General features: G+C 38.4%; 2 protein-coding genes across 2 annotated transcripts; one reads left to right on the forward strand and one right to left on the reverse strand.

Moving 5' to 3' along the window:
• Nucleotides 1–4,478: 4,478 nt before the first annotated feature.
• On the reverse strand, nt 4,479–12,906 carry LOC146473865 (cytosolic acyl coenzyme A thioester hydrolase-like). The gene is made up of 4 exons (XM_085117889.1): nt 12,301–12,906; nt 6,399–6,627; nt 5,611–5,736; nt 4,479–4,728 (listed from the first exon to the last, which is right to left on the reverse strand). The coding sequence occupies exons 1-4, from the start codon at nt 12,904–12,906 to the stop codon at nt 4,556–4,558; spliced, it is 1,134 nt and encodes a 377-aa protein (XP_084974015.1). The 3' UTR covers nt 4,479–4,555.
• On the forward strand, nt 12,883–21,458 carry LOC146473866 (SUZ RNA-binding domain-containing-like). Its single transcript, XM_085117918.1, has 7 exons — nt 12,883–13,013; nt 13,769–13,842; nt 15,158–15,230; nt 16,775–16,896; nt 17,573–17,617; nt 18,129–18,197; nt 19,892–21,458. The coding sequence occupies exons 1-7, from the start codon at nt 12,900–12,902 to the stop codon at nt 19,935–19,937; spliced, it is 543 nt and encodes a 180-aa protein (XP_084974044.1). The 5' UTR covers nt 12,883–12,899; the 3' UTR covers nt 19,938–21,458.
• The last annotated feature ends 2,236 nt before the right edge of the window (nt 21,459–23,694 follow it).

Raw genomic sequence — 23,694 nt, forward strand, 5'->3', positions numbered from 1 at the left:
TTTACCTTAGCAGCTAAATTAGGCAAATAGAAACTAATTTATTTGATTTTTTCACATTTATTCTTCTGATAAAACTTTGTATAACATTTAGGAACAGATCTGTCCCGTTTACCTACAGATCTAATTATAGCCATCTTCTCTGTCTGTAAACTGTTATTATCTGTCAGCAGTCCGGGGTAGCATCATTAAAAATTGAACTTTTGTCACTTCTAAGTAATGATTTACTAACGATCATACGTGATTATGTTAGGTGGTTGCTTACCGGAAACAGAAAACAAAAGAATATGTATAATTTCTGGCCTAAAAAGTGGTCGCGGTCTCTATAGAAATTGAGTGGTGGTCCCTTACAAGAGAGCTCTTGAAACAGTATTTAACTGAGAAACAAAACGGTTGTCTACGAAGTGGTCGCTTACGGGCGGTGGTCCCTTACGAGAAGTGGTCGGTATGAGAGAGTTGACTGTATTGACTAAATTGATAGAGGCTACAGAAATATGCTGAACAAGGGGCATTCCCTGTATACTTTACAGTGCAACGAACTCAACTGGGGCCACCCAACATTGATCAGCCACTCACAGGTCAAGTTTACAACAAAGGAGTCTGGCTTTGGTAGTTGATAAACCAATAAAAAACGAGAACATTTCTTTAAATTTCAAAGTGTCTGTCTTATCGGTGGCCTCGGTTGAGTTTGTTGCACTGTAAGACAAAACCTTACCTTACCATTAATTATATATATATATATATATATATATATATATATATATATATATTTTTTTTTTTTTACAAAGCCTGAATATCAGCTGTTTCCCATCTCTCACCAATCATCTAGAGAGGAGATGGCTGATATTCAGTGATTTAACAGACAAAAGGTCAAACTTCTTATCAGCCATCTCTTTTAATTGAAAGAAAAAATTTAAAACTTGGTAGTGGGTATTGAATTATGAAATATGTTCAGTTATTTATTTTTACAGTGCAATCTCAGTTATTTGAACTCTCAATGTTTTTCAGCACTCCTTATTCTTTGCACAAATAGTTGTTAATTCTCTTGAATTTGCTTCAGTCAGTTTTTTGCCTCCTATTTTTTGAACAAAATTTATTTTCCCTAGGAAGTTAAAAAAAATTTGGTACTTCCACTGCAGTGATTGTCACAACATTATTATGAAAATGTTAATATGCCAAGTAAATTGTTTTCTTTTACACTCCAAGGATAATTCTCTGATTTCTCAGTTGTATAGTCAGTACTGCACAGCACAAAATTTCATTATCCCTTAATTGTTTTGTTATTTCCAACTTTACTCCAAGTTAACTCTCATGTAGCAAAGTGTAGAAAAACTGCTGGGGATAACCGGCTCCCATAACTGCCTGATGGATTTTTTTGGTCAAGATTTTGACAGGGACGGTTGAGGATTTATACACAATTGTTATTTGATTCTATGTCAAACAATTTCCTAAATAAATTTAATTTAAAACCAGATACAAATGACTATGGACTGAAAAAAAAAAAAAATTCCGTTGATTAATTAGACTTACGACATTTATTGCATTCAACATACAAAGAACGCACTCCTTACACAGATTGGAGTTGAGATTGTATGGGAGAACCAAAGTTGATTGCCGTGAATGAAAGGATATTGGGACATATATCTGGCACCCCTGTAGATTTTGCAGGGGCAGATGATATCATTACCAAATTGGCAAAGGAGAGAACCTACGCTAGGATTGAGGTTATCAAACGTACTCTCTGATCCAGTTTTGATTATTACTAGTTTCCATATATACAAAGTAGCAAAAGGAATTCACAAGTGATTGTTGTTTTGACTTTACAATATCAAGAATATTAAGAGGCAGCCAATTACTGCTGTAGATTCTCTGAGCAAAACAGTATCACTTTGCACTCTCAAAACAAAGGAACTAATGTGATTGACAGGAAGTTATGAAAGGTTCATGTTTTCCTATCCCTACCGAAACAAATGGGAAAATTATATACTGCATTCTTAGATTAAGTTAAGAGCAAGAAAGACATCTTGACTCTCTTGTAAATCAATATCAGTTGCATGGAACTGAGCACTTAGTTTGAGTAATTATACAAAAACCAAAATAAACAACTTTAAGTGTACAAGAATATAGCTATCAACCTGGGAATAACAGAAATTTTTAAAAAATGAGCTTTTCAATCTAATTTATTGAATTAGTGAGCTACAAGTGCAGTAATTAAGAAAATATAAAAATGGCACAAAGCTAATTTTACTTGAAGAAATATCTCTCCTGTATTCAAACATCTCCAATGTGCATCTCCCTCAAACAGAACGTAAACGTAAAAAAATCACTCAATTTGACTAGAAAAAGGTGAAATTTTTAATATTTTGTAAATCCCTAGCTATAACTTATAATGACTCGTTTTTCAATTGTTCCACAGTGTACTAGTTTGCAACGATCTCCTAGTATTAGTAGACCACATGAATTGATATAACAACACTGGCTTACTATATTCCGTATTAGCTTGCAATTTTAATATTATCTTGATTAAAGATTTCTTTTAGAAAATTGCTCCCTCGTCAGAAAAAAAAAACACTACAAACAGATTAAAGGTGTGTATGCTTACATAAATATTTGAAGTTATCTTACCTCCTTAATTAACAGAGCTGTCGGACCTTTCGCCTTCCCCCGACACAACAAAACCCCTTCTAGTTTTGACATTTATCGCACTAAAAGTTTTCCTTCAAATCTGCTGTTAAAAGGGAACATTTCCACACAGTCGCGCAGGAAAAATAAGACGAGGCGTAGGAAAAATTCGATCGCTTCCAAACCTGAAAACTTATGCAAAAATTAAAAAGATCCTTTCTTTTCTTATCCACCATCCTAATACAGGAAGATATCTGAAGTAACTGCTATTTTTATCCTGTTTTATCCAAATCTCTAGAACGAAGCAAAGACAATTAAAATTCGCCTCTTCGCTCGTTCTCAGGTAGGTACTTCATATATGGTATTACTAATAATAACCATATATGAAGTACCTACCATATCCAGTGCCAGTTCCGCTGGATAAGGGTAATACGGGCTCGGAGAACGAGATTGCCGCCATTTTTTAAATGCTGGATCTGGGTACTAGGAGTCTAGGATCAGGAATCGGAAGACCTTAGATAACATAGTCTCCTTTGCAGCCGGTATTAGTGTCGTCACGCTACGCTCCGTGGGGAGGAGCGTTGCGTGACGACCCTAATAACGGCTGCGAAGGAGACTAGCTATAGATAACAAGGACTGGAACCAGATTTCAGAGCCTAGTGCTTTTCGCGAAAACGTGGGTTTGATGGGGGTGCCCATTCTCGCGGGCTCACAAACCTGGTTCCAGTACTTGTTATTTCAGGATTATTTAAGGATTTTCCTAGGAATCTCATTCCCATTCAAAAACGCGCGTGGGCTCTGAGGACGAGATTGGGGTACAAGCGCAGAGATCAACCAATCACCAACCCTTGCACGGTGAAAGGAAAATTAAGAAAAAATGCCCTCTGTTCCAACAAATCAGGAGCCGATGATCATGGGCTCCTGGTATTACATTGTTGATGGGGAGTTTGCTGCATATGCATTAAAAATATATATAACTTTAGTTTAGAAAGGATGAGGAACTACGTCCATACGATAAGCAGATTTCTATAAATGCTAGCAAAAAAATTGGAGCTCCGCTTTTAGGCTTGGCTAAATATATATATTAACTGATACCATGTATAAAATATGGAAATAACGCTGCGACAAGGTCCAGTTTCTCGATTGCTTTTGTAGCATTTATGTGGGGATACCGGTATGATTTTTCGACCAGACGGAACAGCACAACAGCACATTTTAAAGTTGTGTGCTTAAGGTCCTGGCCTTGGATTGGAGTCGAGACAGGGGGTAATCTTGTTTTGATACAAAATCCACTGTTTTTCATATATAAATGCGAACTAGTTAGCATGAGAATAGCATGATCTACATATGGAAAAGCAGTGAGGTTGTATCAGAACGAAGTCAACTCCAGCCTCGCTTCCAATCTAAGGCCAGGTCACTAAGCACACAACTGTAAAATGGCCTATCCACCAGCAGGTAGGCAGGTAGGCAGGTAGGCAGGCAAGCAGGCAGGCAGGCAGGTAGGCAGGTAGGCAGGTAGGCAGGTAGGCAGGTAGGTAGGTAGGTAGGTAGGTAGGTAGGTAGGTAGGTAGGTAGGTAGGTAGGTAGGTAGGTAGGTAGGTAGGTAGGTAGGTAGGTCGGTAGGTAGGTAGGTAGGTTGGTTGGTTGGTTGGTTGGTTGGTTGGTTGGTTGGTTGGTTGGTTGGTTGGTTGGTTGGTTGGTTGGTTGATTGATTGACTCTTTTATTGTTATCTTTTAAGCAGCCATTTTTGAAGGGGCGATTATGATGTACCGGGACGCTGCATAGATACTGAACATTTATAAGAGAGTGAACGTCTCTTGGATCATTTACGGTACTTCCAAACGAATACACGTGTGAAGAAAAAATAGCTTGAGATCAGTAATATTTGATATTAAAAAGCTTAACTGGCCTCATTTTACAAGCTTGTTAATCTAGTTAATTTGGACTAGCTCTTCTGTCTTTGCGTGTGAGGTATCTTTTCCTCCCAGCCTCAAACCGTTTTCTCTCCTCGTCTGTACTGAGTTCCAATTGGGGAATGGCCTGGGGCCGTCTTTTGTCATCCAATGAAACAAATGTGAAGAATGCACTGCACGATCTCACGCTCTTATCTAAATTATAACAGTAAAAGAGAGCTATTTTTAGCAGCACAATGGGAAATCTGAGGCACGTCTACATGAATGAAAGCCTCATGTAATTCGAGCAGTATTGTCTCAGGCAAAAGGCTGACTTCTATCATGCCTTGCATTAGCTATCAACGAAGTACGTGCACTGGATAGGAGTACAGTCGACCCTCCCGTAAGCGACCACCAAAAATGCCAAGATTTAGTGGTCACTTACAGGAGGTAGTCGCTTACGAGAATCGAACCAGACGGGGTCTCTTCCGAAGAAAGGTCTGACTCATCTGCTTATTAGAAAAGGATTTATCGAATAAAATTATTCTAGTTACTATACAAGCAGTGCTAGGCTGTCACTAAAAGTTCCTTGTAAACTCTGAGTAGTGTTGTACATGTACATACAGCGAATGATAAACAACAGACCATGTGTCAAGTGGTCGCTCACAAGAGGTTAAACACAACGTAAAATTATGATGCCGTCGGCTCAAAAAGTGGTTGCGGTCGCTTACGAGAGGTGGTCGTTTACGAGAGGTTCCAACTATAGGGCTTTGACTGGGAAAAAAATTGGTATTTTGGATAAGTGGTCGCTTATGGGAGGTGGTCGCACATGGAGCCTCGACTGAATGTAACGAAGGTACTTCCATTTTTATATGGACGTGGCGTGGAGATAATGCGAAAAGACCAAGACCAAGACCAGGACACATAGCAAGGCTAGGTGCTTCACGTTGTCAACCTGAACCTTACCATTTTTGAGTAAGAAAATCATTTTCAATAAGAACATAACACCCTAAAACAGCCATATGAACGAATATAAACCCAGACCTAATATTTGAAATTTTTACAGAACCGAGAGCACTTGTAAGACAAAGCTCATACCTGCAACATAATCCTTTGCATCTACAACAACTTCGATCTCTATCGACCTGCTGCTGGTAAACGTTGCTCGTCCAGTCAGGTGCAAAATGTGGCCCAGTTTAACAGGTGCGTGAAAGTCAATTGCATCTAAAATAAACATGACATTAAATTACGTCATGACCGGTGTTAGTCTAACCTCCCTCGCAGACGCTCTTTTGGCTCGTCACCAAGGCTAGCGTTAGTTATCGTGGTTTCAAATAATAACTCAAAATTTATTGTTTCTCTCATGATTATAGCGGGTGTTAATCGCGATGTTTCGGCCGTTATACTGCTGGTCTCCATAAAGCGATGGTATCGAATGGCTGTGCGTCAATATGAGTAACATTGTGGTTGGCGGTGATTGTTGCATTTCAATCACCGCATTTTTCTGAGATAATAAAGACGGCTTCAGTTTGGAAAAAAAATTCATATATTCCTAAATATAATTAAAGTACTGAAATGTACTTTAAAGGTTTTTGGATCTTTTGTTCCTTAGTTATCTGAAAGTTGCGTGGTTAATCCCAATTTTCTTTTTGGTCAGTAGCCCTTGCAAAGATCTACCGTAGTCATAAACGGTTAACGACACAAAAATACTTCTGTATTTGGAGGCACTGTCCTTAAGAACATCTTATTAACTTGTCAGGCTCAAAAAGCCACAAAATAAGAACGCGCAGCCTCAGCCACAAAATTACACGTTCTTATAAAAATAGGAGTGCTTACTGTACAGTGTATGGCCCAAAAATTGACATTCCAGTTCTGGTAGATCTTACCAATTGATGCAGTCACCACGTTGGTCTTACAATGTCTGAATGCCACTATTCCAGCCACTTCATCCATCATTTTCATGGTTACACCACCCTGTACATAACCAGTATATGAGCAATCTGACGGCTGCACGGAATGTATGAGAGACGACTGTGAATTGGATACACTATAACGCGAAACTTCCCCTCTACCTGAATACATCAGAGACGAGGCAGCGTCAATGCTGAGCGGTGTCTGAAGAGAAATAGAACAACAGATAAAATTACGCTTAGGTGAGGGATGTTTCAACTGGTCATAGATAAATGTGCCTTTCAATAACCACAGGTACCCCAAGCTCTTTGAGAGATATAGGCTGTGACCTTTTCGTGAGTGTTGTAATTTGAGCGTCACGGCGACCATTGCGTAACGGCGAAATTACATTGTATAAGGATTTGTATGGGAAAAAACGATTCCTACATCAGTTTAAAAATGCCAACGAGTTATCAATAAAAAAAATCCCTACCTGGACTCCCTTGTCTGTTGTTCTTTCTCCTATGTGGTTTTTGGAGCGATTTAGCGCGATTACAGTATAAAGAGAAAAGCAATGGAACTAAAACTCACTGGAATCACACTAAATCGCTCCAAAAAAAAAAAAAAAAACACATAGGAGAAAGAACAACAGACAAGGGAGTTCAGGTGGAGACTTTTTTTATTGAAAACTCGTTGGTATTTTAAAATTACGAAAATAAATTTTTATATATGAATCGTTTTCTTCCCATACAAATCCTTATAACACTCACGCAAAGGTCACGGCCTATATCGCTCACAGAGCTTGGGGTACCTGTGCAATAACATGCCAACTCTTAACTTCAAAACCCTAATTATTGCGTGCCAGGTTACTGCCGTAAATCATAATAATATTACGTTGACAACTGACTGACCGCAATAAGACAAAAGCCAACAACTAAAGAGAATTAAAATCTGCTCACCAGAGCATTTGAATGTGGCTTTTTGAGGCCAAGTGAACCAAACGACTTTGTTTTCTAAGACGTCTGCTGTACTGCAGTGGATAATGTAACGGTTGGTTGAATCTTCGCCTTTAGAATATGTATGTATGCTACTGAAAGCTGCAGTAACTTTGTATTTACAGCATTAAAGAATTCTTATTGGGAGTATTACAACTCCCTCGTGGACAGGCAGGATGTAAATGCAATCATCACAGTGGTGGGAGATGGGCTGGGAATGCGTACCTGGAAGTAAACCTAAATGGGGACGGCAACCTGGAAGTAAATAGAGTGTGGGGAACTGAAAGAACATGACCCTAATGTGTGAAAATAGGCTGACAGAGTCAGGTGAACTTCTAAGGGCCATGTTATGTGGCATCCACAAACTTTGAATAGTAATCATTGATGTACAAGTATATGGCTTACAAAGACATCATGTTTTGTAAAAGAGTTTACCTTAGAATAAATATGATGAAATATTTTAAGCCTGGTGAATAAATGAGAATGATGTAATATTCAGTAAGTGACATAGGCATACTCGCAAAAAAATCTGAGTGCTTCTATCAGGAGTCGAACCTAAGACCTTCCGATTACTAGTTTGGATGCTCTACCACTGAGCTACAGGAGACTCGTGGGAGCTAAGGCCATTAAACTACATGTACATGTACATGTACATGTAGCTTCATGGGATAAACATTCTGCATACTGCCAGGATTGGAATGTCATGCGTGGCATAATGGAATAAATGTGATGGGATAAATATATTTTTTGTCCCATGAACCTAGTTTAATGGCCTTAGCTCCCACGAGTCTCCTGTAGCTCACTGGTAGAGCATCTGAACTAGTAATCGGAAGGTATTAGGCTTGACTCCTGATAGGAGCACTCAGATTTTTTTCCAAGCATGCCTGTGTCACTTACAGGTGTACTGAAGAGTTCACGTTACTATTGCCAACTTTATAAATAATAACATTACAAATGACAGGTGACCGAGAACAGATCATGCACTTTGACTGCTATTGTTAATAATTTGGTTATTGTTTTATATCAGCTGTAATACAGTTGTCCTTCTCATCATATCTGTGTTGCTTTGTATCAAGAGTAAAAGAATTGAAAAAACTGAAAACAAATTACCAAAAACATTTAGATCAAGACCCATTCACATTTGAACTCAATTTCCTGAATGAAAGAAAATAATGTACTAGACTGTTGCATAATTATAATAATTATCCAATATGCCAGAACTCAAATTAATGCCTAAGAGGCAAAAATACAGTGTCTGCCATATTGAGATTGAAATAAGTGTGCCTGTCATTTATTCAAGATACCAGTGGATGATTTTTTTAGGCCTGGTATTTATTTGGAACTGATAACATGTAACAGACTAACATACTCATATTGTCAAATGTTAAACAGTAATGCCTTAGCTAGTAAAAAGTGGTATGCATGTACACAGGTTTTTGTCAAGCAACTTCCTGTCATTATTTTGTTTGAAAGGCTAGTGCCTGATATGCATGTTCCAAGTCATGTAATGCAAGTCATTAATTTCAGGCCCCCTGTTATAATTTTCATTTCAAACCTGCCAAATAAATTTAGAACTGATAAAAACTACAGGTATGGCTGTAAAAGATAATGATTCAGAAAAAATTATATCCGGGCCCTGCATTACTGACGATTCCAACAAATGCTAGGTCCACAAGAAAAAAGAATGAATTAAAAATAATCTAAAATGTCTCCAGTTTTTTAACCAGAAAATGCAGCACCAAACCCAAGTTGATAACTTCAGTTTGATTGGTTTTGTTCAATTTCAACCTTAAAAATCCCCCCCCCCCCCCCCGCCCAATTCCAACACCTCCAACCACCACACCCTGGCCATTTGACTGTGCACCCACCTTACCCAGGGAGTGGGGAATTTGATCAGATTTAACATGTGTGCAAAGTGCCCTAGAAGAGAGGCATTTAAACAGGTTTTTGTCCCGGAGGTGGAAATTGCAAATTCCAAATAGATAAGACATTGTATGGGGTGGACATGATTGATCAGTGCATTACAGTATCTCTTAATTATTATTAAATTGGATCATTGTATAATGCAATTCCAAGGATTTGATTGGCTTAGCAACCATGGTACAGTATATGAGCCCTTAAACCAATTGCTTTAGCAATACACCATTAAATTGCCCTCTGGTTGTTCTTGCAAAGCAAAATCTGCAAGATATTTAATAGCAATATTTCTTTCAAGATTGTTTTTAATAAAACAGTTATTCCACTCACACTTGTTGGATATGAGATGATTATAGCCAACCCGGCGCTTATCTCCTCGTTGGTTATTTATCATCTCATATCCAACGTGCGCTCGTAGAATAATTGTTAACAAGAACCGGTTAAGGGTTAAAACTACCTGATTTTTTAATGTAGTGTCATTTAATACTCTCACTTTCGTTGCTGAATCTCCGTGTCTTTCATGTGGAGCAGAATGTCCCACATACGATTCTGCATGCCTGATGCAATGTTTTGTATTACACTGTATGCCGTGACAGGGATGTCGCTGTCTACTGTAAAATAGAATGTCACCAGAAATTCCGCTAGCACCTCTAATGTAAAACTGTTACGTCACGTTATCTATTTTTAATTACCACATGGTAGGTAAAGTGGCTTCGTGTGTAATCACGACTTATGTGAAGTATTTTTTCAGTATTGGAAAACGGACACTAATGCTTTACCGTTTAACAGAAAAATCTGTTTATATCCGTTTAACGTCCGTTTAAACGGATCGCACGAGCGTTTAAATGCTTTTCTTATCCGTTTACTAAAATCTCGCATGCGTTTAACGATTTTGGTAAAACGTTTTAATGCTTGTCTTAACTGTTTGAACAAAACGTTTCTTATCTGTTTAACGTTTTGGACAAAACGTTTCTTATCCATTTAAAAGAAACTAGTATCCGTTCAATGTTTTAAGCAAAACGTTTGTGAAACGGTTAGTTTTTTTGTTTAAAGTAAAGTACACGCTCACAACTCTCAACCAATCGTTCAAATCATCAAGCTCGTTGTCAGAGCAAACAAGTAGCCATATCGTAGCTGTAAACACAATGTATTAAATACCAATTTATGCCGACAATCTGACAGACTGGCGTCACTGACGCAGATTTGCATACATCGGGAAAGTTCGGTTCAAATTTCAACTGCAATGTTCATCAATCTTTTCCGAATGGAAGCCACTGACAGGAGGATGGAAGTCTTAAGCGCCAAAACCAGAACCAGGATTGGTTTCTGGAATGTAAGAACCATGTATGAGACCGGGAAGCTATCGCAAGTTACAATCTACACATTCTTGGAGTCAGCAAGAGCCGATGGACAAGATCCGGTAGATACAGAACCAACACGGGAGAGACAGGGCTCTACAGTGGTAGAGATGAAGATCTACCAACGACCGAAGAATTTACATACCTTGGGAGCACTGTCAGACATGACGGTGGGGCAGGCAGCGACATCAAGAACCGCCTCAGTAAGGCCAGAAATGCGTTTAGAATGGAACAATGTTTGGAAGTCATCCCAGTACAGCACCAAGACCAAACTAAGACTGTACCAGAGCTGTGTTATCTCCTCCCTACTGTACGGCTTGGAATGTTGGAAGATGACAGAGAGCGACCTCAACAAGCTGTCCACCTTCCACATGAAAAACCTCAGAAGAATCCTACATATATTCTGGCCTGAAACCATCTACAACCAAGAACTTCTTGCTCGCTGCAACCAGGACAGCATGGGAACCACCATTATGCGAAGACGATGTAAATGGATCGGACATGTCATGCGACGGGAGCAAGACAACATCACTCCCACAGCCCTTCACTGGACACCAGAGGGGAGACACAGGCAAGGACGACCCAAGATCACCTGGCGTCGGACTGTGGAAGCAGAACTGAAGACCTTACATCATACCTGGGGAACCATTCAGAGGCTGGCCAGGGACAGACAGGAGTGGCTTAATTTTGTTGCTGCCCTACATGCCAAGCCGGCATATGGGCATGAGTGAGTGATATCAAACAAAGGGTAATAATTTGGAGCAAAGTTTGATTCCATTTGAAAAATTCATTGTCCGAGAGATAGGAAAATACAATATTTGCATGTAACCACTATCCCTAAGAGAACTACATGAAATAAACGACTAATCTTAACCTTTATGAGGACACGTCCCACCTACATGTACAATGCTTGAATTCCTTGAATTACTCCATGACTGTCTACGTCCTTTTCAGGTACTCCTTAACACTAACACGCTTGTTTTATCGCACCAAAAGAGTTTGTTTTTCTACCCACTTTTCATACTATTTTTTTTTCTAGTGCATACTGGCTAATTTTAGCGGCTGGATCTATTACAGAAAAAGAAGAAGAAGAAAAATAATAGTCCCGAGTCTTGGTCAGGCCAGGGTTTGAACCCAGGAGCTCCAGCTCTTGACAGACTGCCGCCCTTAAACCAACTGAGCCAAAAAGGCATTGGCCAGATGCCAAGTGCCCTATGAAAAAAAAACCCCGCCTGTTTTACCAATGGCTTCGACCCCACTGTGTAGGACACAGCGGCAAAATGAGTGTGCATGCTCCAGAGATTTGTGATTCAAGCGTGAATCGATTACGAATGCTCCACTTCAATCGCCAAATTCACACCTGTTACCACAATATTTTTTTTGTTGAATAAGATATGTGATTGGGGAAGTTCGAAGGAATCTTTCCTGAAAGCGACAACCTTATCTATTTTGATTTGGGCTTATCTGTGCGAAATGAGAACAAGCAATGGTAATTTTAAAATGCCGCCATTTTGCCGAGTAAGATTGCTCATGCGTGACGAGCATGCGCACTCACTGTGTAGGGGTCGGGCGATTAAATACAATTATATTCGCACATGTGCATGATAAATTCATAAAAGTAATGTCACCTCCTTTGAATGTTCCTCTTTTTCCAGTCTGGCTCTCTTCTGCCTCTCATACCGCTCCCTCCCTCTCTCCTCTTCCTCTTTGCTGGAATACTCAATTCCAGGGACTTCTGATATCACCTTCATCTCTTCACTTCCGGTAACTGGAACGTACCACAGAGAAGCGCGGTTGGTCAAACGACGACTTCCGGTTACGAGATTTTCCACCCAAACGAACGCTTTTACTTCTAAAGAATGCTTTGATGCGAAGCCTAGCTCCACATGAACCTGTGCGACCTCTCCGATGTACATTGGCTGTAAAAAGTCCGTCCTTTCAACGCGGGCCAAGGCAGCCAACACGGGTTTGTGATCGCCGTCCCTACAGCCATTCTTGTTACAATGGCGAGTTGCAATTATGAAACTGCCTTCTTCAATTAGCTTCAGCGTTGTTCCGCCATGGACGTTTCCGGCTATGTTAGCATCATCAGGATGCATAAGTCTACAAACTTCGATTGAACCGCGAGAAATAGAGTCTTCTTGTCCTTTCAAATCAACATCCACGTTCGACGATTTTGCCGCCATTTTGTTTCTGTAGCAGGGCTCATGAGTCGGAGACAGCGGTAATGGCATTAACGCACGCGTACAACTCATATCGGAAGTGGTCCACAGTCAAAATGGCGGCCGAGGAAGACGATGAAGATATTTGGGATAGTTGGGAAGATATGGCCGATTCTGGGGTAATGAATTTATTGACCTTGTTCTTATTTAACCGAAATTCACGTTTATGATTATTTTTCGAGATTTGATCTCTCCTAGATGTAGGGAACTTTAAGTTCTTGTTTTTATTAGGTTTTCAAAAAGGTGACAACAATGGCAACCGGCGAAATTTAGATTCCATTATTACATCTTCATCATTTGGTTGATGGATGAAATTGGTTACAAATAAACAAGAGTTTTATTTTGATTTTATGTGGGAATGGTGAACCGCACTATGCCACGCTTAGTTTAGTTTATTTGGTTGTATATCATTTAATTTATTTCAGATATATCTTATAATCAAATTGTATGTCATTTTCTACATGTTAAAGGGGAAGAATCACGGGAATTTGATGTCATTGCAGAACCCCCAAAAAGTTTTTCAGTTAACAGAATCAAAAAATAATTGTCTAGTGTTGTTATAAATTATCAGCACAGTGCAATAAAACTGTGGATTAGTGCCTCTGGCCAGAGACAGAGTAGATCGGAATAGACTGGAACTTGAAAAACGTAAGGCTAATGGTTTTCAAGTTTTCACATTTTTGTTTCCAAAATGCGCTAGAACAGATCACGAGTTGTTCCTTTCAAGAATTGAGTTGATTTCTTTCCTCTCATCATTCTAGAATTATTTGGCAGCTGATTGAAAGTATTATCTCATTATTTTTAACAAAAGGTACCAAAAACCCCTTTTGTCACAAACTAATTCTAACCAGTCGCTTTTAAATGCCTTGTTCAGGAATTAGAAAGGAGAATGGAGGAAAGAGAGAAGCAGGTCAGGGAAAAAGATGAAAAAGCTTCAACATCACAAAAGTAAGAGGACTGAAACCTTCTAAGAAAAAAGATAATTAACAATTATTCCATGAGCGTGCATTGGATATGAGCTGAAAGATGGCCAATGAGGCGCATAGTGCCGAGTTGGCTATAATCATCTCATATCCAACAAGCGTGAGTAGAATGATAATTATTCTACTCACGCTTGGGAGTAGCAGGTCAGGGAAACATTAAAACAATTATTGTTTTATTAAAATGCTCAAGAAATATTGCTAGATCTTGCTGATTTCACTTTGCAAGAACAACCAGAAGACAATTTAATGGTCGCTATTTCTCGGGCATAATGGTATAATAGCACATATACCATGGCCTCTAATAGCCAATGACATTCCTGGAATTGCATTATACAATGATCTGGTTTTTAATAATTACAATTGTAATTTCCAGGCCACCAAACTTAGAACGAGACAAGAATTAACAAGACTACTTTTGTATCCACACAAGTTCTTTTAAGCAGCATGTCAGTTGGCTGTCAAACCATGCAGCCATTTAACTATCTTCTCATTTTCTTAATGAAATTCATTAAATGCACTATGACTATGACAAGCCACAAATTCTCACAATCCCATTCATTTTAAATGGATTACTAAGAGGAGCTAACTTAATAAGACCTTTTTTTTTATGGCCGGGTCTGCAAATATGAGTGAAAAAAAATGGGAGAGAATGCCTCAAGTGTTTGCCTTTATGTTAGCCTTTTTTTTGTATGTGAGGCAAATGTGTGTTATTAGAGCAATGTTGGACTTTAGAGCCTAAATAACCTTGAATGATAAAAAATAGATGTACTGCCAAAGTAGAACTTACTTGGTGTAATTTTAATTGTACAGACAAATTTCCACTTAGCTTAGTTTTTCATTAAGCTCTTTTATTGGATGTACTCACAGTATAAAGTGTGTCCCCAATCTATGAACATGTACCATTTGTTGTAATGTTAAAAGACATAATGTTTAGTCTGGGCATAAACATTACCTAAAATAGATGTTTACTTGTACATTGTACCATCCTGACTGTTTAGTCTGAGCATACAGCATTACCTAAATAGATGTTTACATGTACATATACCGTCTTCATGGTATTATAATTATGCAGGTGCTAATCCCATGAAAATTTTTGGAGCTGTGGGCTCTCTAGTTTCAATGACAGCTATTTAATAATTGCTTGATTAATATGGAACTGATTGTATTTTGTAGTTCCTTTCTTGTTGTCCATACAGGTACCAGCTATTGTTTTTCATTGTGTTAAAATGGGACATTTTTCTTACTTTTTTTTTCTTTTTGTTATTTGCATTGCAATTTAGATCACATGAGAACAAGACCAACTCCCCAGTTATGATGCAAGAGGATACAAGCAGAACCCTTTATAAACCACAGGTAGCTATTCATGTTGTTTCTTTCAGTTACATTTACATGTACATACAATTCTCATGCAATTCTAGCCAAATTTATAGGTACATTTGTACAGTATTGGGATATTACACCTCTTCAAATGTGGTATTACCTGTCTCCCTCCCCTCCCCCTGTACCATCGAAGAACCAAAACCAGTTAATACATAATATATATTTTTTTTGTTATAAATATTAAATTATTTTGTTTATTCCCTCTGACAAGAAGTCCCACCACCTCTAGTCCAAAATCCTCCCCAACTTCCCCTACCTCTTACAAGACCTCCTGCCACCCCCAGTCCAAAAGCACTCCCCCCCCCCCCACCTCCCCTACCTCTGACAAGACGTCTTGCCACCCCCAGTCAAAAAGCCCCCACTCCTCCCCCACCCAACAGAAAAAAAAATACAGAAAATTTGTTTTGGAATTTTACAAATTATGCAGGCACTTTAGAGTTTGGTGGCCAACAATCTACAATGAATCTACAGTGTATTAATATTGTAGGTTAAAATGAATCCCAGGTTAAAATGATTTCAACCTAGGTTGATTTGTATTTTCCTTTGTTTAAGATGATAATTACCCAACCTTAACAAAGGAAAATACAAATCAACCTAGGTTGAAATCATTTTAACCTGGGATTCATTTTAACCTACAACATTAATGCCAGGACTGGTATCCACTAGATCATTCTTTTTAACAAGTACAGTATGTGCTTTAAGGTGGCCGAACACAGTTTTACAGTATACAGGTGTGAGTAAACATTATTTGAAAACTACGTACTTTTGAGTACCCGAAATTAGCATTGTGCAATATTAATTAAGAAGGAATAAATTTTGATACTTCTTGTTGGGCAAGGTGCCGTTGCCATGGCAATGCAGCAAGCTATTAACTGTCCACAAATAATGGTTTTCCTTAATTTTTAGAAAATGCACTCGTTAGATTTTTTCCATTTTTTGTATCCAGAAAAACTCACAAAATACTGACATAGTGACGCTGCTTTCATGTAATTTTAACAGAGAGATCTCCTGTAAATGTTGGTTTTGCACTTTAATATTTTTTGAAGGTACAATGTACCCTCTGTTAGAATTTGGTTTTTGTTTGTAGGCGAGTTACACTTTTAGAGAACTAGTTTTTTGTCAAATTCCACAAAATTCTAATGAGCGGCTCCTTAGAAAACAGTTCATTTTAATTAAAAGAACCAGTCACAATTTTTGGTCAAATGCGCATGCGCGGCTTTTAATTAGGTTTTCTCAGCAAAGATGAAAAGCGTCGAAAAAGGCTTAGGGCTTCATGAACTCACTTTCTTTGTTCCGTGATAAATGAAGAAGGATTCACAAACGAGAAACTGAGTTATTTTAAGAACGAAACTCACCTTTGCGATCCATTTGGTATAAAATCGAGGGATCGATAGTATTTGCTTACCACAACCCTAGCGCGCGCTTAATAACATCACTAACAGAATCTGTAAAGCACGCGCAAACTGTGTCCGGCCACCGTTGACGTAGATGAAGAAGCATGTTAATTTATATTTTAGTTACGGATTTTAAAGAGGCCAGATTCTGGAGGCACAAATCAAAGCAACAGCCAAGAAGGTGCCAAAGGCAAACATGTGCATAAAACACTGGCAGAAAGGCAGGCACAATATGCGGAGGCAAGGTGAGGGTAACATGTGCTGTTTTGCAATGGCAAGCCCTGGTGGGCTTTTATAAGAATTTGTTGCAACTTGCCTTGCAGTAATGTTGGGATGCAAGTTCTTCAAAACATTGCATAGACAAGTGCTATGACATCCACTCCGAAATGAATGTTCATTCCTGACATCTTTTTCTTGCAATAATTGTTATCAGAAGTGCATGCTTGTAGCGCATACTTAAAGTTTTGGATATTGAAACTTTTTTTTTTTTCAACACATGACTGTGCTGTATACACATGGAAAATTAAAACAAGTTTGCTTCAAAAACCGATGTGAAAATTAAGCTTGTTATAAATGGTTTTGATAAAGCAGTGTTAAACAGTTCTACACTGTACTTTAATTTCCTGGCAGGTCCATAGTCAGAATGATTTGCATGTACCATAAGATCACTTTCCAAAGTTCATGTTTACTCCAATGCACAATGCATGAGTGTGTAAAAGTTATACATCTACAGACAGATCTAGAGAAATAAAATGAAGAAAAATGCCTTAAATATTTCAGATACATGTGCATTACTTACTAATAAATTAAGAGGATGTAAATTTTATGTGCAAGTTTGTCCTCTTGGAAAATTTGTTTTGCAGTTCTGACATGTATGATTCATCCTTTTTTTTTTTTCTTCTTCTTCTTTTTTTTTTTCAGGGCAAGAATAATGGGAAATGCTTCTGATGAAAGCAATGATTCAGAGTAAGCTTCTTTAATTACTGTAATTAAAAAAAAAGAAAATCCCTACAAACTTAAACCACATCAGTGTGAAAATAAGACCCTGGTGGAGCTTCAGTAACACTTAATAAAGCTGAATTTTATGGACCTCCTGGTGTTTTAGGCCTGATTTCTGCTGTTCCCTAGTTTTGGGGAGGTGATATTTTTCGTTGTCGTTTTGCCTGCATGCCTGCATGCCTGCCTTCCTTCCTTCCTTCCTTCCTTCCTTCCTTCCTTCCTTCCTTCCTTCCTTCCTTCCTTCCTTCCTTCCTTCCTTCCTTCCTTCCTTCCTTCCTTCCTTCCTCCCTCCCTCCCTCCCTTCCTTCCTTCCTTCCTTCCTTCCTTCCTTCCTTCCTTCCTTCCTTCCTTCCTTCCTTCCTTCCTTCCTTCCTTCCTTCTCTCTTTTTATCTTATCTCTTTTTCTGTTCCTTTCTTTCTGTCTTCCTTTCAATTAATAATAATTAATATTGTGTTTTTTTACCAATCATTGCTACAGGAAAAGTGAAATGCCCAGAGCAATACAAGTGGAGCAAAAACTCCCTGATAATGTTATTCGGCTACCAAGGTACAAATGTTTCTTTCCTCTTTATTTTATTTTATTTTATTTTATTTGAAGTGCATTTGATATCACCAATCAAAACTACTGGATAAATATTACAGGGTAGTGTCACCGATTTTTTATTCATTTTTTTTTTTATTTTATTTATTTATTTATTTATTTATTTATTTATTTTTTTTTTTTTTGTTACTTTGAAAAGCCAAAAAACACATTTGAATCAATGGAATCGTCAAAATAATGGTTCAGTTTTGTTAACTATAACCTTGATAATGCACAGAAACTAGTATTAATTATCTTTGGCTGGGGATGGCTAGGATGGAAATGGATTGCAACTTGAAAAATTTGGCCAATTTTTTCAAGTTCCTCCTGTGTATTGTAGAGAAGTCGCCAAAAACTACTTATAGTTTGTTCTTTCCCGGATAAATCCCTTGATTTTCCTTCCTGGTTCTCTAACACCAATTCCATGTAAGAAAAAAAGGTTCTTTGTCAAATATTTGGGCCATTTTGACGAAAATATAGCAAAATCGCCGTGACAGTGCCCCTTTAAATTGGGAACAAGCTGATCTCTGTTTGGTCTTGAGTGCAAGGTCACACTGCTCACCTCACATGTAATTGAACCACACTACACTAGTACAGTTTGTATTTGGAATTGTACACATCCAAAAGCATATGAATTCTACCAGCTAACATAACGTATTAGAATACATAGAAAACTGCAGTGGATGGGTATTCCGGATAGTAAGTACAATATGAACAGAAAGCATGTCTGCATATTTAGTTGTGGATCCAAACAGATGCTGTAAAATTGTGAAGGGAGATCAAATTCCAAATTCCTGAAATTCACTTGTCCACGTCATTGTAATTTTAAACTGCATTTGGGTATGACGTCATTGCAAAAATGTGACTCATATTCTGTCTTGAAGATGTTTTCACTTAGAAAGTCTGGTTTCTGTAGAAAAAAGCATTTACAGTGTAGAGCTGCTTTTCATTTGTCAGAATTAACCAGCCTGGCCAATTAGCTTCAATGTGGAATGCGAGATTTTGTAGAGTAAAGCTCTAAAGATTCTTCAAATTGCACTTCTAGATATGGTTTTGCGCCATTTTAAAGGAGCTCAAAAGGACTGGCACTTGAGACCGTTCTTGCAAATGATTTATTATTTTAGTCTGTGTAAACTAACCAGTCTGGCCAGCCAGTTCGGACAATTGAAAGCAGCCGAGGATGACGCCACTCCCGCTGAATGAGAGTCAAGTATTTTGCAGGGTTATCTTCAACAGCATGTTCCCAGTACCCATTTTTACACCTGGGTGAAAATGAAGAGGAAGCAACCTGGAGCAAACTTGCCTGTACACCAGTAGGGGAAATAACAGAATGGCAGAGCCAACAATTTAGGCCTTGGACCACTACACTGCTGCACTTCCAATTAGCTGATAGAGCCAGAAATAATTTTAACTTGATAAATGAAAACCTGTGAAATGAATACGGTGGCTTATGTGCATTTTGCAGTACATTTATTTACCTATTTATTGAGGGTCTGGTACATCTACCACAAAAGCATACATGTGTGCATTCTTTGTAGTGTTTAGTTAGTGGAGGTCTCACCTCACCTTGGGCAGTCCGTAAATCAGAGCGTGTTCTCCAAAAAGGCACTCTCTCTTCTGCAAAGGCTTCACTGTACATTTTGTTTGTGTTCTTTGTGCAGGGGTCCAAATGACGATGGCTCAAAGGGATTTGAGGTCACCAGGTGAAGAACAGTTCTAAATGAGCTACTGAAGAAAACAGCAACAACAAAAGCATTCCAGCAGTCTTATTGACAGGTGCACAATAACAAAAATCTTACACATGTATGAGTTTTCAGTGTGGAAAATCTGATCAAACACTGGCTGGAAAGATAGGTTACTCCTCAATATATCCATGAAATAATGACATCAGTGGAGATATCAGTGGAATTCTGTGAAGAATGAAGTTCTATCATGAACAAAAGAAATCGTGTTAGCTACCTTTCGTTGCCTTTCTGCTGCATGTATCCTTTTTTTTCTAAAAGGGAAATTTGACAAATATGGACGAAAGAAAAGAACTGCTATACATTTGTTTGAGAGAGGGCAGCCATTACTTTATGCTACTAACACTGATGCACCTACAAGAATGGCGGGCATGGCATTAAGCTTTCAAGTACAGCACATGTAGGTGATCGCATTTAAAAGAACGCCACTCAAGCCTGTTGTCTTTAAGTCATCTCCTAACACTGAGTAGCAGGTCATCTTCACTGTATTAGCCAACCATAGTAACTGGTTGCTCTGCATGCAGAACAACATGCTACATGCTGCCCTGGACTGTGATGTGCAAGTTAAGAACACACCTGATGAAAGGTGCTGATGTCCAGTCCTCTATATTTTAACTGATATTAAGCGACATTTTAGCTTGCCTAACAAAACTTTTGCCCCGTTGGTGGATTATTTCTCTGTCCGGTGCGCCTTTTTAAGAGGAAAGAAGAAATACTATCATCGACTGGCAATGAAACACGCAGCCGTTGCATGATGTGGCGAATGTATCCGTGTGATGATCCTGTTCACTTCTCCAACTCACTGCTACTGGCTAGGTGGAAGGACGATTGTCCTCGCCTTCCACTCTTCTACACGATGTGGATCATATGTACTGATGGCGTTACTGACATCTAATGCACTAAAAACTTCGACAAGAACGAAATACATGTATGTAGCCTGCGAACGCAGACGCGTCTGCGTTCGCAGGCTAGGAAATATGAAGAAACATTTCGTCATCTCGTCGTCAATGAGTCTTCGCTGTGGGAACCTTATTCTAAGCTTTGATGCATTTTTTTTTTTTTTTCACTTGGACACAAATATTAGTATGACTGGTACATTCAGTTCAAACTTTTGCTTTGGTTTGGCCATATTGCCTTAAGTACATAGGAAGGGAGTTTATTAAATATAATTATATATTTTTTAAATGTTATTGATAATATATATGACCAGGAAGACCCCCGTACTTGGAATTCCATTTGTCTTAAGTGTAACAGCGGCCGCGGGCTAGCATGGTTTCCATCTTACTGCTTCTAAATTTTATTTAGTTTTACTTAGTTTTTTTAGGGGAGGGGATCACTGTAATTGGCTAATTGGCTATTGCTGTAGAGTCTCCCCCCCCCCCCCCTCCGCCATTATTTTGCTATCTTTTCATGTTATTATTGTCCATTACTCTTGTTTGTGTTGTACGTGGCGAAGGTAAATAAAATAAAATTAAACTTACACGGACTGTAAGTGGCCATGACATTTTATCATTCATGTAACTGTTCCTGCATTACTTCATGGAATCAGAAAAATTAACGAAAAAATAAATAAAATTGCCTGCGGTCACAAAGAAAAGAAATAGGGTGGTCTACTTCTGGATGTCACAATTAAGTATTTTGAACTTCCGGTTCACACCTTCGTACCATTCCAGTAAGCTACCAAGTAAGTAATTAACGTTATATAACCAGGGTAGCCCATTCAGCTACGAGGCTGGTATCCATAGGGGCCCTGGGAAATAAAGATATGTACAAAATTTCTTAAAGTAAAAAAAGAAATGACAAAAAAGTCCTGAATAGGCATATACAAGATAAAAAAAAACAAATGCAAATACAGTGTATACAACGAAGGTCAATAAAAGCTTGGAGTAATTTTGATAGAATACTTATAAGTGTGGCCAACTTAAGACATATTATCAAAATCGTAAAATGCGATCAAGTTTTATGGAGAGCGCTTTTCAGTTGACTGTCGAATGCAATTTGGGTTTTGCTTTGATTTTGCCTTTCTTCCCCGTGTGATTAGTCAGCAAAATTCGTATCCCTTTCTTTAATAACCATTGAGAAGCAAAACCAAGCCAATTATGACTTACTTGTACGCGTTTTTTCTGCGCTTTACGCCAGTTAAATGTATTTACTTCGAGTTCTGATTGGTTGATTGCGCTGTCTACCTCTCCTGTTACTTGCCAGAGTAATTACTCAGGGATTGCTTTTACGTAACGCAACTCAAAAAGAGCCTATTTCACCGGAGGTTTGACGGTGAAAGCCTCCTGCAATGCTGTCTAGTCTCAGATTTTGATATCTTCGCCTATCTTATTTGGAAATAAGTTACAATCTCGCCATGTACAGCAGAGTGACATTTTTCATATGTGAATAGTGGGATTCAGCATATAGCTATTTCAATTTACGTGGCTTTTTGCAAGCCTGACTGAAAATATCCCCTTTGGTAATGTGGGAATTAGCGTTGATGCCCCTCGATTTCCGTACACAGCAAGTTTTACTGCTAAAACGTTTAATTGAAACTTATGTTCCCCTTGGTCTGTCTTCCAAATTAGATCTTTCAGCCTCGAAAGTCAAGTAAGATAAGACATCTGGTTACAACAAACAGGTACATGTACTCAAATTCTATGGCGCTGTTGTGTACATTCCAAATTTTATATCAAAACCAAACACTCTCAAACGTGGTCTCCTATTCACAGAATCAAGAGTCGGGACTACTTCAGTGTTCAGGAAAAGCCTGCTTAACGCTATTCGGCCTGTTTCCTTTGAGGTCCCAAAGTGCAACGATGACTTCTTATGGCGTCCGACTTAGGTTATTTGTTCTACACATCCTCCATCTCGAATCCGCCATGTTGGATATTTCGATCTCCTAAATCTCGCAGAACACTGTCAAAGCAGTTATCAAAATTTTGTTGCCCGCGCGGCTAGGAACATCAGGTCAACGAATAGCGTAAAGAGTTTCACCTTAACGTTGTTGTACTTCAAATCCGTTTATAGCTCATGAAATAAATCGTTGTTACCTTGTGATAATTATTTTTATCTGTTATTCTGACAGGAAAAGAGGAATATAAATCTGAGGCGTATAAAAATTACACACCTTGACGAGTTGCGATATCACGGCGGACATGTGTCCCCTCAATACATTTATTTCCTCAGGATTTAACGCGAACTGTGCCATATTTTCAAATGGTGGGCTGCTGTTCAAAAAAAAAAAAAACAATGAAAGAAGTACAATCAAAATCCAATATTTGAAGATACCCAAACAAAGGCTTTCTCTTAGAGAAATGAGACTTATAACTGAGATCATACTAGCTTTCACAATTTTAAATAAATGCAATAAACTCTTTGTTTCTTGCAGCATTGAAAAACACCGGCGTAGTAAAACCAAAAATAAGTGTCTTTTCATTACCGATCTTATGAACTTGAAACGTACGTACCCTTCATGTTAAAAGCAAAGTTAAAAAAAGGTAATTAAAAATATTATATTAAACTTGCTCCAACGCGTTACTTGAAATCACATCTCGAGAAAATCAAGACAAATATTTGGATCTTATCCAATCGTAGTGGACCTGTCATTTCCTTCGCTGACATTGAACAATTGAAGCAATTTAAGGCATCTGTAAATTAAAAAGACAAACGAAGGCAGGTGAACTTGGCAATTTAGGTAGCCACTGTTTTCAATTCTTAGTTGTAGTAGCACGGAACAA

Source organism: Pavona decussata, unplaced genomic scaffold (genome assembly GCF_977016875.1).
Source record: "Pavona decussata unplaced genomic scaffold, jaPavDecu1.1 SCAFFOLD_92, whole genome shotgun sequence".
In the NCBI taxonomy this organism is placed as follows: domain Eukaryota; kingdom Metazoa; phylum Cnidaria; class Anthozoa; order Scleractinia; family Agariciidae; genus Pavona; species Pavona decussata.

What these genes read in the sequence shown, in the direction of transcription:
- LOC146473866 (XM_085117918.1), top strand. Translation starts at nt 12,900, where the DNA reads ATGGCATTAACGCACGCGTACAACTCATATCGGAAGTGGTCCACAGTC. An exon ending in AAAGCTTCAACATCACAAAA is followed by an intron (nt 13,843 to 15,157) that starts GTAAGAGGACTG and finishes ATTGCAATTTAG; the next exon opens with ATCACATGAGAACAAGACCA. An exon ending in GAACCCTTTATAAACCACAG is followed by an intron (nt 15,231 to 16,774) that starts GTAGCTATTCAT and finishes TTTATATTTTAG; the next exon opens with TTACGGATTTTAAAGAGGCC.
- LOC146473865 (XM_085117889.1), bottom strand. Translation starts at nt 12,906, where the DNA reads ATGCCATTACCGCTGTCTCCGACTCATGAGCCCTGCTACAGAAACAAA. An exon ending in CGTGGTGACTGCATCAATTG is followed by an intron (nt 5,737 to 6,398) that starts GTAAGATCTACC and finishes TGTTTATTTTAG; the next exon opens with ATGCAATTGACTTTCACGCA. An exon ending in TGCAAAGGATTATGTTGCAG is followed by an intron (nt 4,729 to 5,610) that starts GTATGAGCTTTG and finishes GTTATAATTTAG; the next exon opens with ATAAGAGCGTGAGATCGTGC.